Source organism: Sinocyclocheilus grahami, unplaced genomic scaffold (assembly GCF_001515645.1).
Source record: "Sinocyclocheilus grahami isolate Dianchi unplaced genomic scaffold, SAMN03320097.WGS_v1.1 scaffold419.1, whole genome shotgun sequence".
In the NCBI taxonomy this organism is placed as follows: domain Eukaryota; kingdom Metazoa; phylum Chordata; class Actinopteri; order Cypriniformes; family Cyprinidae; genus Sinocyclocheilus; species Sinocyclocheilus grahami.
Window position 1 is genome coordinate 2,211,410 of NW_015505598.1, and position 24,255 is coordinate 2,235,664.

A 24,255-nucleotide genomic window follows, 5' to 3' on the forward strand; every position below is an offset into this window, starting at 1 on the left:
GTTTTTTTCTTTCTAAGAACATGTTTCTCTCGTTCTCTCTCGAACATGGTCAGTGTCTTTGGCATTGACAGTGGATGATGATCCATCAGTGTCTGATATGTTCCTGCATGCGGGTTTATTTGCTGCGTTTGAGCCAGTCTCTCCAGGGCGTGTGGTTCTGCTCCGGGCTGATCTCTGATATCGTGGACGGCCGTCTGGACTTACGCAGGAAAGAAAGACGACCCGCTGATCTCTTCTGAGGCTCTTCTGTCTGCTGCTGGCTCCTCAGCTGCTGATTGATAATAACCTGGATATCGTCCTGCAGGGACATAAACATCATAAATTATAACATGTGTGTATGTGCTAGTTGATAGCAATGCCAAAATGTGAAACAATCAAATAAATAATGTTTCTTCAACATTTAGGAGCATAGGGTACAGAGTTCTTATTCTTACCTAAAAATAAAACGGAAACTAAAATTAAACCCATACAAAAACATGATAGTTTCTTGAAATAAAACAAACATTGGCACACTTTATTTGAAGGTCCCTTTCTCACTATTAACAAACCATTAACTACAACTTTTGCTTCTAATTAGCTGCTTGTTAATAGTTAGTAAGGTAGCTGTTAAGTTTAGGTATTGGGTAGGATTAGAGATGTAGAATATGGTTATGTAGAATATAAGCACTAATAAACAGCCAGTATATTAATTATAGGCATGCTAATAAGCAACTAGTTAATAGTGAGAATTGGTCCCTGTACTGAAGTGTTACCATAAACGTTAACCAAAATACAAAATAAATTAATTAATAAATATTTCAGCTAGTGCTGTCAAACGATTAATCGCATCCAAAATAAAAGTTTTTTTTTTACATAATATGTGTGTACTGTGTTTATTTATTATGTATATATAAATACACACACATTCAGAATATATTTTGAAAATATTTAGATGTATATACATTTATATATATATATATATTATTATATTTTATATTATATATAAACATAGGTAATATATAAACATAACATATTTTTCTTAAATATATACATGCATGTGTTTGTATTTATATATGCATAATAAATATACACAGCACACACTCATATATTATGTAAAAAAATGCGATTAATCGCGATTAATTGTTTGACAGCAATAATTTTTGCCAGTTGCCAAGGCAACATTTCTCATTGACATAAATGACATAATAAAAATATAGACATAAAAAAACACTAAAACTTTAAATTGAATACTGAAAATCGATAAAATTCAAACTAATGATTCTAAATATGAATAAAATCTGTAATAGTATCTCAATGATGCTAAAATAACACTGACAAGGTGTTGATTTCAAAATGATTTTGTGGCTACTGAATAAGAACAGGACGTTTTGAGAACATACAACTCATTCACTTAGAAAAGAACATTATACATTATTATTATTTCTATTTTATCGAGAAGGGTATAACTGCAGCCTGGAGATCTCCAAATGGGGGCGTGGCTTCCTCCCATTGACAGACAGGCACATGACACGCATGCACAATTTTTCCCCCAGTCCACTTCAGTGCAAACTCCGCCCCACAGCTGATTCTAAAGATTTTATTGGTTGTGTCAATTAAAGTGTTGATTTCCTACACTATGCTACAAAAGATGCTAACCCCTAAACCTACCCCACACCTGACCCTAACCTTAACCAGTGAAATTGACTGCACGGCGGGATTGGCGCTGCGTGGTAAAGAAAGATGCAGTTCAGGAGATAAACAGCTAATAAGATTATGCGATATGAGATCGTTCCGTAGCTCCTCAACCGGAGCTCACTGGACAATGGCACCATTTTAGTTACACCCAGCATCACTACTCCCTCCTACCCTACGAATTTCGAGCCCCGGGACGCCCCCGTTGCTTAGAACAAAGTGATAGAGTAAACTCTTTCCCCTGCGCTGCGCGGGGACGGCTCGCGGGAGAGCTCGTGGGTAATTCCCGTTTATATCATTAAGTAGAGGTTCAAACTCCACTGGCCACAAACTTTGGGCTCTGCTCTCACGGAGAATATTTACTTGTATAGCATATTTTATTTTAGATCAACTAGAAACAATGTTACATTTATACAGTTTTATTTTGAAATGTAAGTCCATAACAATTGGCTGGAGCCAGAGCCAATGGTGAAAGTCTTTGTGCGAGGAGACCCCGCCCCATTTTGGAGGTTCTGCCTAATTTTGGAGTTCACGCCCCATTTTGGAGATCTCCGGTCTGTAGTTATACCTACTTGATTTTATCTGCTCTCAAAAGCAGTTATACAGCACGTGAAACAGCTGCAAACTTCCACCGTGAACCGCATTAACAGACTAAATACACCTTCAAGGAGCAAGAAACCAATCCTAATTACTCAGTAAGTGAGGACTGAGAGGTTTGGTAATTCAAAAAGCAGTTGTTACCTGCCAGGCCTCCAGTTCCTGTGACAGCTGTAGTTTGCGCTGAATGGCTTCCAGGAGTTGGTTGTTCAAACACATCATATCATGTTTAGTCCTCAGCAGCTCTGCTTCCATCGCCGTCTTCCTGCATGACAGAAAACCAACACGAATACGTTAAAAATGCCTCTTTTCTATTAGACTATTTATTTAAGTTTTAACGCCATATCAACATTAACAGTATCATTTACAATATAACATTTTCTTAAGAACCACACAAAAACATACAGATAACAACTTTTCTATCAGACAAAACTATTTAAGTATCTGTTCCAAAGAGCATCAGTCGCATAACTGATAATGAATTGACTTTCTCATAAACATTTATAGAATCATAATACCAAGTACATGTTCAATATTTACTTAGTGATGGCATCATCACGGTCCTTTATGGCCTGCTGAACTACTTCTTGCTCCACAAGTCTCTCAGCTCGCAGCTTGAGCTCGGCGTTTTCCGCTACGAGACGCTCATTCTGAGAGAAAAGCCAAACATGAGGATTAATATTGGAAATGATTTTGCAATTGAGTCTAATACTGCTAATAATCATATTAATAGCACATGCATGCTAAAAGCAAAGGTCGCACACAAATACTCTGTGCTTGTAATCTTAAAGGTGTGTTTTGTTTAGAAAAACTCATTTCAAGCATTTAAGCTCAATACTTTTAGTAATTCTTAAATATAAACATTTCAGTTAAATTTGTACAGCGAGTGTACAGATGAAAATGTCACAGTGAGCACTCCTAAAACTACTGTATAATTGCATTTCATTCAATATTTATGGGCTTTCTAGTTAGATGTCAAATCAATGCTAATGTCCTTGTAAATATGCAAATAAAGAGTGTTAACCCAGAGTTTATCCATGCACGGCATGGAAACTCAAAACCCGCCCATCCAGGACTGACGTTAAACCCAGGGCAAAGTATAAGCAGTGTAAAACATGGAACGAGATAAGCCAGGATGATGTTAACGCTGGGTTTAAAGGTGAAGTGTCATTTTTTGGACCAGTGATGCATGGGGTGGGGTGAAAGCGTCATTAGTTTTGTTATTCAATTTATTTCAGAAATTAAACACTTCACCTTTACCAAATTAAAGTGTGAAGCCCAAAAGAGAGTCAGTGAGGACTAGTTTCACTACACAAGGGTGTTCCTCAGTATTTAAATCCATTTACTTGAAAAGCAAAATTACATAAGTACGATGTCTTGTTGCGCTCTCCTCATTTGGGAGTCACACTCATGGTCTTCGCGGTCAAAAGTGACCGGACACCTGTAATGTAACATTTTTTTTTCTTCAGTAAAATCAATCTAATATTTTCTAATCTAATAAATATTTGTTCAGTAATATTTTTTCTTTTGTATTTTGAGAGAAATGTATGGTACTAAAGAACATTTATGCAATAATTATGATACATTTTCCCCATTGAAAATAGTAAAAAAAAAAAGAATCTAATTTTTTACAATTATTTTTCAATTAATGCAGTATTTCAGATTAAAACAGAGACCAGGCCTTTAAAATCCAATTTTTGAAGGCAGAATAGCACCTCCTGGTGAGAGCAAAAAAGAAAGAAAAAGAAAAACCTGTAATTTCATGGTGTAACCACTAGATTCCTGTAATGGACTCTATACAGAGGCTTGTGAATTCTCTAGTTGTTTTTATACATGATTGTTTACTTTTATTAGGTTGTGGATGCATATATTAAGGCATTCTCAAAGACTACTTTTTGTCAAGGTTTATATTTTTAAATGTTGATTTGAAGTGTAGGTTTTTGCATTATTATTACTACATTCAAACCTGAACACAGAAAGCATTTTGATACACAACACATTAAAATTCTATAAAAATGTAACAAAAATGAACAGGAATGCTTTATCAGAGCTTAATCCTTCTGGGTCTGATCTGATTTTAACCTTTTATTTCAGTCTTCTAACTAATTTTGGCTATATGGTTATAGCCATACCAATTCATCTGAGTATGTATAATTCTGTATGTGTGTGTCTGTGAGTGTGTGTGAGTGGATGTATCTGTTTTACACTCTTGATGTTTTAGAGTGTAACCCCTTCCTTGCTGTCCACTTTTTTTCTGCATTGTAGTTGAATTATTGATTTTATTTTACATAGCTGCAGTGTTACAATCACACCAGTCCATAGGCGTGTGTGTGTGTGTGTGAGAGAGAGAGAGAGTTGGTGTGTTGATTTTGCACTCTAGATGTTTTAGAGTTTCACCCCTTCATTGCTGTGCAGTTTGTTTCTGCATTGTGGGGGATTTCTAGATTGTACACACAAAAACTTTCGTTATATTCGATTTTTGACCGAAGACCATGAGTGTGACTATTTTTTTTAGCTTTTACTTAGCTTTTTCGAATCATGGCCTCAATTTCTTCCGTGTTCACATACCAAGTGCCATAAAAGTGACCAAGTTTCATACCATTCTGGTAAAAATTCAAAATGTAAAATTCTCCGGTCAGAAGTGACCGAAGACCACACAAGGGTTTAAGAAAACAAGTAAACTGGGTTTAGAAAAAACAACTTAATTCAAACCCAAAAATTCAAATTCAAAATTCAACTTAATTTTCAATCCCTCTTACAGAGCATACACTCACTTAATCTATATCGCAAGACTTTATTTTGCATTTCATATTGTAAATATATATCGATTTAATGATGTTTAGTTATTTGTATTGGAAAACAACACACAAAAAAATTTTCTTCATGGTTTCAAGACCTTTTAAGAAACCCCAATTAAGTATTCTTTCCTTCCTGAAAGCAATAAATTCACCACTTGACTGCATTTGTTGACTGTCTTCATACAGCAGTGAATCCCAGTCAGAAAAGCAGTGAATCTTTGAACAAAAATTCCTCAGGCGTTGCCAGGCCCTCCAAACAATGGAGGCATTTTTAAGGAACTGAGCCGAGGTCAGTGGCAGTGGTATTGGGCTGCTGTTATTTGTGGCTGAAAGCTTTAATGCACGAAGAACTGTTACCTGATCCCGCAGCTCCTGTATCCAGACGGCATTCTCACACGGATCGCTCACCGATCCCACAATGGACTTCCTCTTCTCCTGCAGACACAAATAATACAGGAGCGTTCAGCACTGCATGCTGGATTTGTCAAGCATGGTCTTGGCAGGGTGTATCTCTCTACAGCATCAGTATCATGTAACGAGCATAAATGGCCCTCTGTTCAATCTCCCTCAGTCTCTACCTCTGGCTACATTTGTGGCTTCATTGATCCTCACTGAACACACCCCAACCTGAACAAAACCTCTGACGCAATTCCCACTTCAGTACACAACTGGCCAGACTAGGTCAATACTGCATCAATAGCACAGTGGGAAGTTTGTTTAATATCCAATCCTTTTGTGCATTAAACATACTGTACATTCATTCAAATCCTAATTTTATGTTATGTCCTGAGACATTTCAGTTTCAGCAATTACTGATGCAAACTGAAGATAATTCATATATATATATTAATATATGATCTCACAAAAACACATCCAGTCGGCATTTTACCTACAAACTAATAAATGGAGCTGCATTAAGCAAATAGAGCCTTTTTTATATTACCATAATTTTTAAGCAATATTTCATAAATTAGTTATTTTTCTGTCCATTTTCTGTAATGCACCTGAATATGAGTTTGAGATTTAGTTTTTCACTCTTTTGTGTTTATGCTAATATAAAATGGCAATTTTTTAGTACCACAAACTGTAAAACTATTATACATTTGCAGTATATTAGTATTAAAAAAGTATTTTAATACCGTACAACAAACACACAAATACAGCACTACACCAATTAATTAATTAATTAATTTATAATTTTTATTTGGAAGTTTTATTCCAAATTTTCTTTAATCACATCATAATATTTCCCATGTTTGATGCCAGATTGGAATATGATCCAGGAAGGTTATGTGAGATTTACCCAATGACAAAACAAAAGCCACGAGGACACAGACTGATATGGTCTGAATGAAGATATACAGTATAAAGATATATGCTTGTGATGAATGTGAATCATTGTTGCTGAAATGTGAGACAGTACGAGATGTCAAAATACTCCAGCAAATAAGAAACATTACATGCAGCACATTATATGTCAGCTTCTGTTACGCTTGTGTCCCATAGCAAACAGCTGTACCTGTAGTGTCTCACTGTGTGCTATCCATTGTGCTGCGTGTTTCAGTTGTCCCAGCATGCCCTGCAGGCTGTCATCCGAGTCCTGCTCAGCTTCTGATCTGTAGGCCACAGGCTGCAGCAGTACCAGGATGTAGTGTAGCTCTCGACACACCTGCTGGGCGAGACACATGTTCAAGTTGTGCCCAAATATCAAATGAACAGACATTAATGTAAATCTCTTCAATGTATTTAGCTTTGTTCCAAACCCTAGAGAGCTGTCTTGCTGTCTACTGCAGCATCCTAATGGAGAAGCTCACAAGAGTCTGGGGGTTTACAATGCTTTGCATATGCAGCAGCTCATTGTATCACACACAGTGCGCTTCACACACACAGACTTGACTCAATTTGATTTCAACAGAGTAACAAATCCAATAGTATAAGCATAACAATTAGGGCTGTCAAAGATAACGTGCTAATTTCTGTGATTAATATTTTCTGTTAAATGCATTACAATATGTAACACACTATAAGCATTTTTGCCTTCCCGATGTAGTTTTTATTAATGTATTTTCCCCACATCCTTTGACTGGCATTGCAGCATATGATCACATATTGATACTAAATGTTTTAACTGGTATTTTCATTCATTCATTCATTGAATTCGCAAAATATAAACTTAGTAGGGGGGGAAAAATGACCTGACAGCTCAGTCAAACAGGGGGAGCTGAACCTGACAGAGAGAGAAACATCACTATGTGTGACCCTGGACCACAAAACCAGTCACAAGGGTCAATTTTTGGAAATTGAGATTTATACATCATCTGAAAGCTGAAGCTTTCCATTATTTCCATTAACATTATTTGGCTGAGATACAACTATTTGAAAAACTGGAATCTGAGGGTGCAAAAAAAACAAAAAACAAAATCTAAATATTGAGAAAATCATCTTTAAAGTTGTTCAAATGAAGTTCTTAGCAATGCATATTACTAATCAAAAATTAAGTTTTGATATATTTACGGTAGGACATTTACAAAATATCTTCATGGAACATGATCTTAATATCCTAATGATTTTTGGCATAAAAGAAAAATCGATAATTCTGACCCATACAATGTATTTTTGGCTATTGCTACAAATCTCCTACTTATGACTGGTTTTATGGTCCAGGGTCACATATTACTATATACAATATATACAACACACTACATAAAGGCACAGCTAAATGTGACATTATAATGGGTTTATGTCAAAATCGTTTTAAGATTACTTAAATTAAAAGTTAAAACTGTAACAGTTAAAAAGGCACATATTTTTGTTAAATTGCTATATTAATCTCAAGAAATCGATTTTAATCATCCATTTAGAAGCTTCAGCATCAGCATCAGTGATATTTGCCTTCATTCATAGCACTAAGCAAAAACATGCCATTAAACAAATATTTAAATATAAGTTTTAAAATGTATTAATATATTTTTACTATACTACCTTTATGTTGTTTCTGAATTATTTTTGAGATTCAATCTGCTAATATACTTAATTACATCATTTTAATTTTAGGTGTGATTAATCATGATTAAAGAAAATTTGCATTTACAGCTTCACTCCGATGTGTCTCCAGTGCGGCTGGATAGAGAAAGTGAACTTAACTGCACAAAAAGCAAATCAACACTTACATGAGAGGTTGTGCTAACTGAAACCCCTGTGTGTTTATTTCCATTGGAACACTCAAATAGCTCTATGTGTCGTGTGCAGCGAAAAACAAATGATCAAATTGAGATAAATAACTGTAAGATAACAGGTCTCTTCTTCTGTAACACACTGATTTTAAATAGAATGTTGTCCAATCTGGCATTATCAGGTTACAGTGCATCACCTGTTCTTTGTCCAGGCTCCAGTCTGAGAGAAAGTGAACTTAACTGCACAAAAAGCAAATCAACACTTACATATTACACGAGAGGTTGTGTTAACTGAAACCCCTGTCTGTATATTTCCATTGGAACACTCAAATAGCTCTATGTGTAGTGTGCAGCTAAAAACAAATGATCAAATTGAGATAAATAACTGTAAGATAACAGGTCTCTTCTTCTGTAACACATTGATTTTAAGTAGAATGTGGTCCAGTCTGGCATTATCAGGTTACAGTGCATCACCTGTTCTTTGTCCAGGCTCCAGTCTACAGCGTCCAGGTTGTTTTCAAGCTCAGACAGTAAAGACGAGTCGTTGTGACTCTTCTCCTGGAGGGCCACTTCCTCCTGCAGCTCCTCGACCTGAGACTGCAGCTCTTGAGCCCGGGAACGAACCCCGTCCACTTCCCGCCAGGCCTCTGCCAGCTGGGACAGAGGAAAAAATGTTATCGCTCATGTACAAATACGTATAAGACCCAATATATTTACCCTGAAATTAATTTTTTTTTACATTTATGAGGGACCTATTTTTCAAACTAAAAATATTTAGTCAATTTTGGTGTTTTCATCCACCCCCCCCCCCCCCCCCCCTGGTTTATTTCAGACCCTGATTCTCTCATGCATCATGAATCTCTTCAGCAATTCTTAATCAAACCTGAAAACTTCAGAATCAATTCTGTTTGTGCACGCTAGAGACAGTCGTATTCTGCCTTTTGCCAATTGCATACAAACACACAACCTCAAATAAGTATATAAACGTGTATGAAGTGTCATGATCGCAAAATATGCGCTGAGAAACATGTGGTTTCACCCGCCAGTATTTCCATGCTTTACCTTCCAAATGCTTCCGTAAGCATCACTTATGCGTTTGGAATGCAGCACATATTGGAATACTCACTTACTGACAGACGGCTGCTTTCAGATGCTCGCGTGCACTTTGTGTGATCATTCTGAAGGCGCTCGTGGCATGTGACTGTGCATGACTCTTTGCGAGCAGTAAATGCACTTGCATCTCAAAATGCTTACTTAATGTAAACACAATCGGTTATGTCTTAAAGGCAGGACAAAACATCTGATATGTTGAAATAGATTTGTGCATTAGCCTATTAGAGCTGTTGCAATAATGCAGAGAAAAAGAGAACAATCCATAACTGCACTTGTCTGGAAAACTTTATATTTAAACTAGTGCTGTCAAACGATTAATCGCGATTAATCGCATCCAAAATACAAGTTTTTGTTTGCATAATATATGTGTGTGTTCTGTGTATATTTATTATGTATATGTAAATACACAAACAAACAGTATATATTTAGAAAATATTTACATGTATTTACATGTCTTTATTTATAGTCATATAATTTATATTATAAATAAATATATTTAATATATAAAAATAACATATTTTCTGAAATATATACACATGCACGTGTGTGTATTTATATATACATAATAAATATACACAGTACACACATATATATTTTGTAAACAAAAACTTTTATTTTGGATGCGATTAATCGTTTGACAGCACTAGTTTAAAGCACTCTCAGATAGGAAAAGCACCTTGTGTTTTACTGCTTGTTGTGTGTTTTTTTTGTTCCCCTTTACTGATTTATAAATTAGGTTTGTTAGAATTCTTAACATGCAATTGTTCTGCTTTATTATTAATTTGCAATTATTTTTATAAAGTACTTTTATACGTCATTTAAAAAAAAATGCACAAATAAATTTGAGATTGAAAGTCAGTCAACTCATTACTAAGAAAATGTAAGAATCGAATTGAAATCGGATTGGATTGTGAGATGCATAAATATTCCCACCCCTAGTGCGCACACAGACTACTTTTACTAACACAAAGGCTGAACATGAGCATTTCAAATGTGTCAATAATCTCTGGATCATATGTGTGTGTCTCTGCTACATTTGCACTGTTACAAATACTACATTTTTACTGTTCATAAGAACAGTGTTGAAATTTTCAGAGACAAATCCTGAACCACCAGATTCCAGTTTCACTTAAACTACAGTCTAGTGTTACACATTCTGCTCAGCTGAGTATAGTGTGTGTGTGTGTGTGTGTGTGTGTGTGTGAGCGACCTAACCTGTTGTATGTGTGTGTGACTCTGTTGTTCCTGTAGATGCAGGCGTGCGTGTAGTGTGGACACAGTGTCTTTTAGTTCCTCATTCTCACGGCAAGTCATCTTCAAGCGCTGCTCGAGTGTTTGCTCCCGCTGCGTGAGCCGTGCCACCTGAAAACACACAAACACACACACATTATTATAGCTTTTACCCTACAATGTTCTGTAAGTCAGCAAATTCTACAATCGTTCACGTTCACTTTATCATGTGGTTCTAGTTACAGTAAAATAGTCATGTTTGTATGCCATTACAATCCGTGAATGGAAGAGAAGGTAAACAGATTTTGCTTGCCGTCCGTGATGAAGGGCTCGAGTATGGTGAACTCCTTCAAAGAACTGCATTCTGTAGCTGTGTCCCAATTGAGGCTGCATCCTTTGAAGGCTGCATTTGAAGAACAAAATGTGTCGCAGCGGCGCAATGAAGGATGTCCCAATTCAAAGACAACATCATCTCCCGGGTTATGAAGGCTACTACAGATGGATCCTTTGCAGCCTGGCCCAAGATTCATTGCACACCAGTGACGACAGGATTTTGATTGAGAAAAAATCCTGGATTACGATTTTAAATCTAAAGGGATAGTTCACCTAAAAATGTAAATTATTTATTCACCCTCATATCGTTGCAAAACTCTATAATCTTATTTGTTCTATGGAACAAAGATTTTACAATGTTTTAAAATGTTGTAATGTTCTATTTGTTCTGTGGAATGGATTTTGAAGAATGTTAGAAACCAAACTGTTGTTGGTTCCCATTGACTTCCATAGTATGGAGAAGAAGAAAAACAATACTAGGGAAGTCAATGGGGATGAGAAACTGTTTGGTTACCGACATTCTTCAAAATATCTTCTTTTGTGTTAAGCAAAAGAAAGAAACTCGGTTTCTTCAGAATACAGATTTAGAACAGCTTGAGAGTGAGTAAATGATAACAGAAGTTTCCTTTTTTGGGTGAACTATCCAGATTACAAAATGATGCTTTCAAGTGGTGTATGTCTTACTAAGGCGCTATTTTATAGATTTATACTTTTATGTACATAAATGGACCAAGGGGAACATATTAGGCAGGTTGTGAACCCTGTTTTGCTTTCGCTCAGATCGACCTTTAAGGCGAAGGTGTGGCCTTTGAAGTCTGCGTCCTCCCAAGGATGCAGCCTCTGAATTGGGGCACAGCTATTGTGTCACAAACAAAGACAAACGTAATGATACAACAGGGAAGGTGCTTTTTGAAAGTTGCTCAGCCAATCAAATTAGCTATCTGGAACTTACTGCTGCATAATATTTAATAAACAAGCATGCATGGACAGCAGGCGATTTTTTTGTGTGCAAATTTTTACTGTAATTACAGTATACCCTTTTGTAGCACAAAATACGATGCAGTGTGCGAGTATGAACAGTTTCTCACCTGTTCTCGGAGCGCGTTGATGATTTCTTCGTCCTGGGGTCTGGCTTGCCCTTTTTCTCTCATTTCCTGTTTCAGTCTTTGAAGCTCGCTGGTCATGGCTCGCTCCACTTCCATTCCCTAAACATACACAACGCAGCTCACTAATCAAACCACTGTATGTCCGAACGCTTTTTCAGCTTTCAGATATGTTCATAAATCAAATGGGCGATATCCAGAAGAAGCGACATTGAGAGAAGAAAGTAACAATAAAAAAATACGTGTTTTTCCACTAAGGCATGCGTCCCATTTTCACAATGAATAGGAGTTAAGTTCGCTTGATAAGAGCTGAACAAAAGCACGCATTGGCTGATCGGGGGCCTTTGGTGATGAACCTGATTCAGCAGATAACTGGATAGACGTTAGCGTGCATCACACGCCTTCAGAACTTGATCAAAGCGCCGCATGACTGATGCAGCTTGGCATCTTGGTCTTGGCAGTGGCATCATTGTGTCAGATGTGAGCGTTTATGGGACGGGGTGGGAATGACCCCCACGCTCAACAGCATATGGAGGGGTGGCTAGAGGTCCTGGTTCAGTTAGATTCAACTACCAAGCACCACAAGGTTAGTGGTCCCATGAGGGAAGGGCTATTCAGGACTGGCCTATGTTAACCAGTGCATTGTTGCATTCAGTAACGCTCCTGCCAGCTGATGCCCCAAGCCAGACAGCGTCTCCAAAATAATGAATCTCCATTTACTTCTGAGAATCTTATTTCTGATACAAGCTTGTCAGATTGTATAACAAGGTTTACTGAATTACTAGCAGTACTAGCTAAAATAATATTTTTTTGCATGACACACAGCTGTCAAAATAGTAAATTCGCTCAAAATTCAGAAGAAGGAAATACAAATGAGCTCATGAGTTTGAACTGGGAGTTGTTGCAAGTGTGCAAACACAGAGTCAAAACCTTGGCCTTGGCATAACAAATATGATTAGATATTAGATTAGATACCAGTCCAATGTGAGAGAAACGTGTGAGAATGTGTTTTACACACAAAATGAGTCAACAGGAGCAAGTGGAACTAAATTTAGGTTTTGATCATAAAAGAAGGCATAGAGAGGAATTCAAAACAGGAAGAATTGACTCCAAAAACATCTAATAAAACAGCAAAAATACTATTATGAAATACATCGTTCAGACTCTAATGTTCTTTTATAATCAAATGTTATAGTCCCTGAGCTGATGTCCCAAGGCAGACAGCATTCTTGAGGAGGCATATTAACCTGGAATCTACAAACGAATAAATCTCAATTTAATAATGAATCAGATTGTATCACTGAAGGGACTGCATTATTAGCAGTAGTAGCTAAAATAATATATATGTGACCCTGGAGCACAAAAGCAGTGTTAAGTCGCTGGGGTATATTTGTAGCAATAGCCAACAATACATTGTATGGGTCAAAATTATTGATTTTTCTTTTTATGCCAAAAATCATTAGGATATTAAGTAAAGATAATTTTCCATGAAGATACTTTGTAAATTTCCTACTGTAGATATATCAAAACTTAATTTTTGATTAGTAATATGCATTGCTAAAGACTTAATTTAGACAGTTTAAAGATGATTTTTCTCAATATTTAGACTTTTTTGCACCCTCAGATTCCAGATTTTCAAATAGTTGTATTTCGGACAAATATTGTCAGATCCTAACAAACCATACATCAATGGAAAGATTATTTATTCAGCTATCAGAGTTAAGTTCGCTTGATAAGAGCTGAACAAAAGCACGCATTGGCTGATCGGGGGCCTTTGGTGATGAACCTGATTCAGCAGATAACTGGATAGACGTTAGCGTGCATCACACGCCTTCAGAACTTGATCAAAGCGCCGCATGACTGATGCAGCTTGGCATCTTGGTCTTGGCAGTGGCATCATTGTGTCAGATGTGAGCGTTTATGGGACGGGGTGGGAATGACCCCCACGCTCAACAGCATATGGAGGGGTGGCTAGAGGTCCTGGTTCAGTTAGATTCAACTACCAAGCACCACAAGGTTAGTGGTCCCATGAGGGAAGGGCTATTCAGGACTGGCCTATGTTAACCAGTGCATTGTTGCATTCAGTAACGCTCCTGCCAGCTGATGCCCCAAGCCAGACAGCGTCTCCAAAATAATGAATCTCCATTTACTTCTGAGAATCTTATTTCTGATACAAGCTTGTCAGATTGTATAACAAGGTTTACTGAATTACTAGCAGTACTAGCTAAAATAATATTTTTTTGCATGACACACAGCTGTCAAAATAGTAAATTCGCTCAAAATTCAGAAGAAGGAAATACAAATGAGCTCATGAGTTTGAACTGGGAGTTGTTGCAAGTGTGCAAACACAGAGTCAAAACCTTGGCCTTGGCATAACAAATATGATTAGATATTAGATTAGATACCAGTCCAATGTGAGAGAAACGTGTGAGAATGTGTTTTACACACAAAATGAGTCAACAGGAGCAAGTGGAACTAAATTTAGGTTTTGATCATAAAAGAAGGCATAGAGAGGAATTCAAAACAGGAAGAATTGACTCCAAAAACATCTAATAAAACAGCAAAAATACTATTATGAAATACATCGTTCAGACTCTAATGTTCTTTTATAATCAAATGTTATAGTCCCTGAGCTGATGTCCCAAGGCAGACAGCATTCTTGAGGAGGCATATTAACCTGGAATCTACAAACGAATAAATCTCAATTTAATAATGAATCAGATTGTATCACTGAAGGGACTGCATTATTAGCAGTAGTAGCTAAAATAATATATATGTGACCCTGGAGCACAAAAGCAGTGTTAAGTCGCTGGGGTATATTTGTAGCAATAGCCAACAATACATTGTATGGGTCAAAATTATTGATTTTTCTTTTTATGCCAAAAATCATTAGGATATTAAGTAAAGATAATTTTCCATGAAGATACTTTGTAAATTTCCTACTGTAGATATATCAAAACTTAATTTTTGATTAGTAATATGCATTGCTAAAGACTTAATTTAGACAGTTTAAAGATGATTTTTCTCAATATTTAGACTTTTTTGCACCCTCAGATTCCAGATTTTCAAATAGTTGTATTTCGGACAAATATTGTCAGATCCTAACAAACCATACATCAATGGAAAGATTATTTATTCAGCTATCAGATGTATTAATCTCAATTTTGAAAAATTGACCCCTATGACTGGTTTTGTGGTCCAGGGTCACATATACATATATATATATATATTATTTTTAGATGATATATATATATAGCTTTCAAAATAGTGAATTTGCTCAAGGAAGAAAATTCAAAAGATCAATAAGGAAATACACAACAAACAAATAATTGTTGCACAATACACGGAAACAACTTTATGTACACGTAAATATGTATTGTTAAACTTTGTGCATAATATGGAGATTCCCTACTTTAGACTTGGAGGGTTTGAACAAAATACCTGGAAAATATACGCAATATTTTTATTACGGTGTTTGACCACCATTTGCCTTTATTACAGCTGTCAACCGTCTTAGTACAGATTCATACAACTTTTGAATTGTCTTCAGTTGAATGTTGTCTATCATCTGCTAGTTGCTTTAGTGATGCTGAAGGAGGGAATCGGTTTCATTCTTCTCTCCAAAACTGCCCACAATACACTCTTAAAAATAAAGGTGCTTCAAAGGTTCTTCAAGCGATGCCATAGAAGAACCTTTTTGTCTAAATGGTTCCATAAAGAACCTTTAACATCTGAAGAACCCTTCTGTTTCACAAAAGCTTCTTTGTGGCGAAAGAAGGTTCTTCAGATTATAAAAAGGTAAGAAAGAGATGTTCTTTAAAGAACCTTTGACTGAATGCTTCTTTGTGGAACCAAAAATGGTTCTTCTATGGCATCGCTTGAAGAACCTTTGAAGCACCTTTATTTTTAAGAGTGTAGTTTGATAATGGGCTACTTAAGTCAGGTGCTTTGTTTGGTTTTATGACCATATTTTATGCATTTTAGCACTGGTGTCCGTAATTTAACGTTTTAGTGGTTTCCGTGGATGTTGGCTTTGTAGTCAGTTTTTGTGGAAAAAGGGTCGCTATTCGCTTTCAATTTTCACCTACTACTGAAGAAGTCTTGTCATGCTTTGTGCATGCAGTTATAAAAGTAAAGAATGTTGCTCCTAAAACACCAAACAACCGGGCTGTGAAGGTTACAGACGCTCTGCTAAACAAGCGCCCATTTGTCCTTTTTTGGACGTTGAGTGCTTGTGCTAAACACTGCTAAAAACAACTTATACCACACTGATATACAACCTAAAGAGTATAGACAATGTAAAGAAATAAAAGCTATTCAACAAGTGTAATTCCATTTATGGAATTTGTTTGCATGCTATGAAGCATCAGTATTGCTGTTGCTCATACAGCTATTAAACTTTGGGAAATTGCTTGGATGATACCTCAGATCGTGCAGTTCGTTGAGGACAGGTGTGGCATTACGTAAGACTGGTCCACCTCACAGCAGGTGACCGGAGAACAGCACAAGTGTGAATGATTTACGAAGCCATGCGATTAAACTGTGACTGAGTTGCTGAATCAGAGTCGCATGACCTCAACAGCTCCACACTTCCAGGATACGTCTTTAAAGTAAACAATTCACAGAGATATTCCTGAATGTTTGTTAGGTTTGTTATCAAAACTGTGTCAGAAGACATCCCCACTATTCATTTCCTAAGAATGAACATCTTCTGTGCTCAGTGAAATAAAGAAAGAAAGTCATGCAGTCCTGATTGCAACATGGGATGTTTAAGAATAATAATAACTATACTGATGTACTACAAAGCATACGAAAAGGCTCTTGTTTCTCATGTTTTTTTGTCAAATCTTACTAGGTTCAGACCTGATCACAAAAGCAAGCCTGTACAAGTGTGTTTGTAGCATCCCGAGAGGTTTACACCCTGGAACAGGAAGGCACAGCTTTCCTGCAATAACAAATGCTTGTTTTAAGGCTTCTCTGTAGGCTGATCTCCTCTAAATTACCCTGAATTCTCCTGATAGCGCTTGTGTGCGACTATGTCCTGCACAGACTGTTAGGTACTAAGAGTACGTCACAAACCGTAACAAATACACATATTTAACCAAACCTAATCCTAAACCTCACACGAAGCTTTCTGCATTTTTAAGAAAGCATTCAATATTTAGTAAGTTCATTAAGCTGGTTTCAGGTTGTAGTGTCTTTGTGGGAACACTGGTCCACATACAAACACACGTTTACTTTTGTTCTCAAAAGTATATCACACATTCACACACAAATACTCACCATTCAAGGCTTCATGCACCCCAAAAAGATCTGAAATCGAAGCATAAAAGGCGCTTATCTGTAACTCCTCTCTAGACCCCGTTTGAGAGCAGTTATAATAAAAACATATGCATGGTGGAAGCCGTGGTGTAATGAGTGCATTCCTCTTCCTTCGGAGCAGGATGAGATCCATAAACATCAGTGTTTCCTGATCTTTGATTTCTTGGAAAAAACGCTCACAGACATAGTCTGCTGCTTCAGTGTAGTGACGTGTGCTGTGTGGTGGATGAGAGGGAGTGGAACGGTACGAGTTAGCCATTACTCTACATGACTACAGCATGTCTGTCGTACCAAACTGTGATTAAATGTTATTAACAGCTTTTTTAAATGAGCTCATTAGTTTGAGTTGGAAGTCCTGGCAAGTGTGCAAACAGAAAAAAATCTGCAAACCTTGACCTTGAGCATAACAAATGTGTGAAGGTGTGTGAAAGTGGTTTCCACTCAGAATGAGTCAACAGGAGCAGGTGGAGCTACATTTAGTGTGTCTTCCTAAAAGAAGACACACGGGTGACTTATGGAAGCTTGTTTCCACTGTGGAAATATAAACAAGGTATCAACTCGGAATTCTGACTTTCTTTCGCAAAAGAGGTTTTACGTTTTGCAATTCTGTTGTTTTAATTTTTCTGCCACAGAAAAACAAATAACATAGAATAAAACGGTAGGCTAATTGTGACTTTTTCTTCTCAATTGTAAATGTATATATTTATATACTTACTTTTTCTATCCCGTGGCAGAAACAAGATCATAAGGACGCCAAAACAGAATTTATAATACATTTCCAACCAATTTAAATCAATTAATAAATAAAACAGTAAAATGGCTGTTATAAGAAATATTGTTCTGACTCCAATATTCTGTTATAATCCAATGTTATATTAATGCGGTGAGTTGGTTTATGTTTTGCCTAAATAATAATAATAATAATAACAATAATAATCCTTTTAATGACAAGTTCTTCCTTGTTTAGATTTTTGGACAAGTCCTGCTACTTGTTTTGTATTTCTCTCTCTTTCTCTCTCCGTACAATGTTAACACTTAGGGACCAATTCTCACTATTAACTAGTTGTTTATTAGCATGCCTATTATTAACATATTAGCTGTTTATTAGTGCTTATAAAGCACATATTCTACATCCCTAATCCTACCCAATACCTAAAATTACCAACTACCTTACTAACTATTAAAAACAGCTCATTAGGAGTTTATTGAGGCAAAAGTCATAGTTAATGGTTTGGTAATAGCGAGTTGCACCTTAAAATAAAGTGACCCAATTATGTATGTATGTATTTATTTGTATGTTTGATAAGTATTTATACATCATGGTGTTATTTGTTGCACTGCCTTTACTTTATCCTGATTAAAAAAGTAAATGTATTGCAGCATTATTTTTTACTGTAATAATGTAAAGCATGACTGTATTATGGTAATGAGAATGTAATTACCATAAATATGATGAATAATGTCAATTATTTAACAAACATTCAATTTTCAATTATTATAAAAATAACTGTGGAAGAAATGTTTTTATTTTTTCTGGGAACACTATTCATTAGTTGCTTATTAGCAAGCTACTAGCATATTGGCTGTTTATTAGTACTTATAAAGTACATAAAAATGCATAGATCCCTTATCCCGACCCAATACCTAAACATAACTACTACAGCAACTACCTTACTAGCAATAAGCAGCAAATCAGGAGTTTATTGATAGAAATGTGTAAGTTACGGTAATAGTGAATGTATGTGCACTTATCTAAAGTGTTACCAGAAAATCTTTAAATCCTGAAATATGCTAAAATATAATTTCCTGTTTTTCTCTTTGGCTTTTGGGCTGAAATGTGACACGTTTTTTATGAATTAAACACTGTTATATCTAGAATCTGAATCAGATGTTGCTGTGGTTTCGCTCATATGGCTTTAACCGGAAAGGATGAGGAATGTCACAAAACAGCACTGCCACAAACCCTGAGCCAAATACTGAGATCATGCACTCTTTACAAAGCTAAAATCAACATGTGACCACCGTGTCATTTCATAGATTGCTAAAACTTTACAAGAAGTTCCTATTCGTTAGCATTAGTTAATGCATTAGCGAACATTAACCAACAATGAGCAATATACTCCCCCCCCCCAGCATTTATTAATCTTTGTTAATGTTAGTAAATAAAAACAGTTCTTCATTGTTTGTGCATGTTAGTGCATTAACTAATTTTAACATAACGTTTTCATTTTAAAAATGCATTAATACAGTAAATATTAAAATGTACAATAACTAAGATTAACAAATGCTATGAATATATTATTCATCGTTCATGTTTATGATACTGTAAAGTGTTACCCATAGATTTACTAAAAGCATGTGGACATTCTTCCTCACACTGCATTCACAATATTTGGATGTCAGCTCATTGTTTCATATCGTATCTGCTACACTGAGCCCTTTATCTGAGCAAGATACAGTATCAGTTGCATTATTGGCCTTTATAATCGTTACAGTCTTTTATGAGCCCTATATGCGTATGTGCTCTAGTAAAGTGTGTGGTTGGGTTTTGCTGTCTGGCTAATAAAGGACACATTCATTTCACAATAAAAGCAACAGATATGTAAAGAGACCTGCCCTTAATGATCGCATTATCAAAACTGGCTTGTCACTTTGATCACTGCGTATATGAGAGCGGCAAAAGGTTACAATGATTTTCATATGATTATTTTGCTCAAAAATATTATCACGATTATACACGATTATTTCATTTTTACATTTCATTGACATTTTGCAGATTTAGTCACAGCAAACAATGCAAATGACTGCATGAAAGAAAACAGACTGGCTGTAGTAAACTTTCATTTCAGCAGAATATAGATCGCTAAACTCCAGCTGTTTCCAGCTCAGCAGTGTTTTTCTGTAAAGTAGAGAGAACGCACACATGCGCATAGTAGCCAGGTTGGGAAGATTAAATAAGCCACTGTGCAAAATAAAAAATACTGCAGATTTATGAAAAAAGCTCTGAATGGGGGATATCAACTCTTGAAATCTGGCAACCGAAAGCTTGTGGAGGCTTGTAACCAATGCAAATATCGCAGACGAGTATATAAATCGTGAGAAACAGAAATCGTGATTAAATGCAATTCATCATGATGATATCATGCAAAAATTGATTTACTCATTTTTTTATTTTGTATTTCATTAATCAAATGTGAGTGAGCGTGGAGGTTTCTGGCCAAATGCTGCATTTGAGCTGTCATTTTATGCCTGCAGTTCCAGTGTTACAGGATGAGTTACGCACAAGGGTTTAAATACTTATGCTTTGTGTTTGTTCAGATCAACAAGCATGATAAAAGTGATGCTTGAAAAGAGAAACGATGAAACGAGTGGCTGTTGTGATGCACAGTAGGCGTCACTGACCCTCTGCAGCTGTTCTCGGAGTCTGTGGCTCTGTCCGCTGTGCTCCTGCTTCAGTCTGCTCTTCTCTCTCTCCGCCTCGCTCAGACTCTGGCTCAGCCTCTGGACCTGCGCCTGCAGCTCCTGCACGTCTCGCTCCAGCTCGGACACCTGACTCTCCCACTGCACCCGGCAGTCCTCCAGTTTGACCCGCAGCTCGTACCTGCCCTGCTCCAGCTCCTGAGGACACACACCCATCAGATCCTCACACAAACCAATCTCAGATATCACACTTTAATCCCAGAGTCCACTGCAGACATTTGTCTAACTAGAAGTACCTTTGCAACTACATATCAACTTGCAGTCATTAGTGTATTAGACTGTTAGTTTAGGGTTAGTAGAATAAGTTAACATGTAGTTGCAAAGTTAGGGTGACCATACGTGCCATTTTCCCAGGACGCGTCCTGGCCAGGATTTCTATATTGCCTAAAATATCTAGGTTTTGGATTTGTTTGCGTGTGCAGACCGATCGGTGTATGACATCAAAGTACCATACAGACGGTTATGCTTTCGAAACGCTCTCGAGGTACTTTGATGTCAAACACTGATCGGTCTGAGCCGCACTGCTTTTAAGTCGAACACACCTAATACGCGTAATTGCATCGCTTTGACCGTAGATCCCACCTTCTCACACGCCATGATTGGTCCATTATGTACATACAGTATATATTAGTATATATTTTGAAAATATTTACATGTATATATTTATATTTGTATAATTTATACGAAATATAAATATATTTAATATAGAAATGTAACATATTTTTCTTAAATATATACATGCATGTGTGTGTATTTATATATACTGTACATAATAAATACACAGCACACACACATATATATTATGTAAAGAAAAACTTTTATATTTGGATGCGATTAATCGCGATTAATCATTTGACAGCACTAAAATATATATATAATTTATTTATTTTTCACAAAAGTGGTCATAACTTTTTAGGCAAATTACATTAAAAGGTAGATTAGTCTAATCTGAAGTTGAAAATTAAGACTGATTACCACTTTGTTAACTGTTAGTTAGTCAAACTAGTACTTAAGACAGAACTAGGCTATGTTTATGCAACTGACCCCTGATTTCCACAGATGTCAGAAAAGGCATAGTGTATGAAACAACATGAGGGGGAGTCAATAATAACAGAATTATCATTTTCCGGGAGACCTATTTCTTTATGGTAACATATTTGATATTCAAAGTCATACAACTTTTTTAAACTGATTCGGATTTGCAATAATCAATTGTAAATAATTAAATGAGAAAACACCAACATGAAAAACCTGTTCTCATTTCGGATCTTATATGAAAATGCTAAAACTATGAAAAGAGCAGTTCAATTTACTGTTGCATTACATTTTGAATACCTGCCTAAAATATGCATTTAAAAGTAAAAATGTCTGATTGTATTAGAAAAAGAATCAAAGCAAGTGCCATCTGCGTTATAAAAAGCTCACTGTTCAAAGAAAAATACTTTTTTTCTCTCTCTCCAAGTGTTGGGTTTATAGTTATAAATCACCAGAGCTTGTAAACACCTGCTGAACCTGATGGAAACTGACTAAGCCGCTAAACATATCAAGACACCTGTTACATAAAAGTACAATTAGATCATTTACATTTAAATGCCTTTACAAGGCCTTAAGTGTTCAAAAACATGTCAGGACCACTGTGCATAAAGTATTAGACATGCAATATAATAACATACAGATCTAGAGACATAGGTTTAAAAATGAATATTATGCTTTATGTTATTAATATTGTGACTCTCCCCGCGTCGCTCACCTCCAGCTGCTGCGTGTATTTGTGCTGAAGCGCGTCTGTCTCGTGCTTCAGCTGTCTGTTCTCCAGCAGCAGAGCCTTGCCCACCTGAGCTGCCAGAGCAACCTCGTCCTCCTTCTGCCGAAGCGCTGCGAACAGCTCCCCGCTGTCCTTATACACCCGCAGACCTTCAGCATCACTCAACTCGCACGAGTAGAAGTCTTCCTCCACTTCCATCTCATGTGCTTTATAACACAGCTCTTCTCCCAGACTCATAGCGCCCGGGCCAAGAGCGGAGCTGATGAGGACCTCGGGTCTCCACAGGTGAGAGAGAGAGAGTGGGTGAGGAGCCTCTGGGTTTGTTTGCAGACGGATGATGGAAAGGAACTCGTGTGGGTGGGGCTTAAGAAAGTTTCAGGTGACTCGTCTCTTTAAAGGGGTCATGTGATGCGATTTCAAGTTGTCCTTTCTCTTTGGAGTGTTACAAGCTGATTGTGCATAGATAAGATCCCTGAAGTTGCAAAGACTAAAGTCTCAAAACCAAAGAGATATTCTTTATCAAAGTTAAGACTTGTCCACGCCCTCCTAAAACGGCTCGTTCTAACACGCCCCCACATATCTACATCACTATGTGGCAATATTAGCATAATGCGCCCAAATGTGCACGCAAAGAAAGAAGGCGTGGTTTCAGGAACCGCAGTTAGTGTTGAAGCAGCATGTCAGGGAGACGCTGTGTGTTTCTAGGAGAAAGCAAAAGCACTTTATTTGGTCTTCCAGAAGTAGATGCATTTAGGAATCTTTAAGATGACTTACAACAGAATTAGATGTGCATTACATATTGAGTGAAACTGTGAATGATTAATATGTAATGCTATCTGTTAGAATTATCATTACTCTTCGGAACACTGCTTGTCCAATCAAATTTATGGGCTAACTAGAGATAAGATAATACATTGATAAGTAATATAACAGTCTACAGTAGTCCGAGGTGTAATCTCATGTGGCTTTTTATTTCTCATATTCTAACATTATTTTATGCCTTCATAAAATACAAAACTAGTTTTTTTTCTAACAAGATTGTTACAATTACAATGTCCCTGTAGGCCCTTGATCCTCTTGGACCAAGACCTATTTATTTAGAACTAATTTTATATATTTGTAAATTCATGAATACCGCATCGGAGTATTGAAAGAGGTCCATAGGCTAACATACATTTATTTCTTTTAGTTTTTAAGCAGAAATCATGACTGTTCAGATATAGTTATCCAAGCTTTTTGAGTTATGACTATTTCTAATGAAACTGAGTTTGAGAAGCCTAATCATTTGTATCAGAAACACAAATTAAGATGACTAAAAAATAAATAAATAAGTTTGTGTTGTGGCGCTGAAACCAATAAATAGCTAACATAGCACATGCCAAAAGTAAACGAACTAGCATGTAATTTTGTTTATTACTGGCAGCGGCACAATCTTTTCCCATACAACTATTCATGTAGACACCCACAACAATACTCTTTAGCACAACGCTAACCACAACACACTCAACATAACAGAAACTCTTTTAAATGTCAAACATAACAGCGTTAAACTCACAAAAACACTTAAAATAACACTTGATTTCAAGATTTAAGCTCTCTGGGTCGAGCTAAACCTCTGAGAGTCAAAAAAAGTCACACAACTAGTTTCACCCGTTTTGTTTAAACTTTTA

General features: G+C 36.5%; 1 protein-coding gene across 2 annotated transcripts; it reads right to left on the minus strand.

Annotated features, from left to right (window-relative positions):
• LOC107551270 (bicaudal D-related protein 1-like) lies at window positions 1–22,906 on the minus strand. Of its 2 annotated transcripts, none has more exons than XM_016232809.1 (10): window positions 22,571–22,906; window positions 20,743–20,958; window positions 12,004–12,120; window positions 10,568–10,714; window positions 8,714–8,893; window positions 6,586–6,735; window positions 5,424–5,501; window positions 2,809–2,918; window positions 2,413–2,533; window positions 1–298 (listed from the first exon to the last, which is right to left on the minus strand). In XM_016232809.1, exons 1-10 carry the CDS (start codon window positions 22,820–22,822, stop codon window positions 116–118), a joined length of 1,554 nt encoding a protein of 517 aa, XP_016088295.1. In that variant the 5' UTR covers window positions 22,823–22,906; the 3' UTR covers window positions 1–115. The 2 variants fall into 2 exon arrangements, with proteins under 2 accessions (XP_016088295.1, XP_016088294.1); XM_016232808.1 differs by having other exon boundaries at window positions 6,586–6,738.
• Between the last annotated feature and the right edge of the window lie 1,349 nt (window positions 22,907–24,255).

Excerpts from the sequence above, each read along its gene's own strand:
- LOC107551270 (XM_016232808.1), bottom strand. The coding sequence starts at position 22,822 with ATGAGTCTGGGAGAAGAGCTGTGTTATAAAGCACATGAGATGGAAGTG. Across the intron at positions 12,121-20,742 it reads TCCGAGAACAGCTGCAGAGG|GGAATGGAAGTGGAGCGAGC; the intron begins GTCAGTGACGCC and ends GTGTATGTTTAG. Across the intron at positions 6,739-8,713 it reads GGAGCCTGGACAAAGAACAG|CAGGTGTGTCGAGAGCTACA; the intron begins GTGATGCACTGT and ends TGTCTCGCCCAG.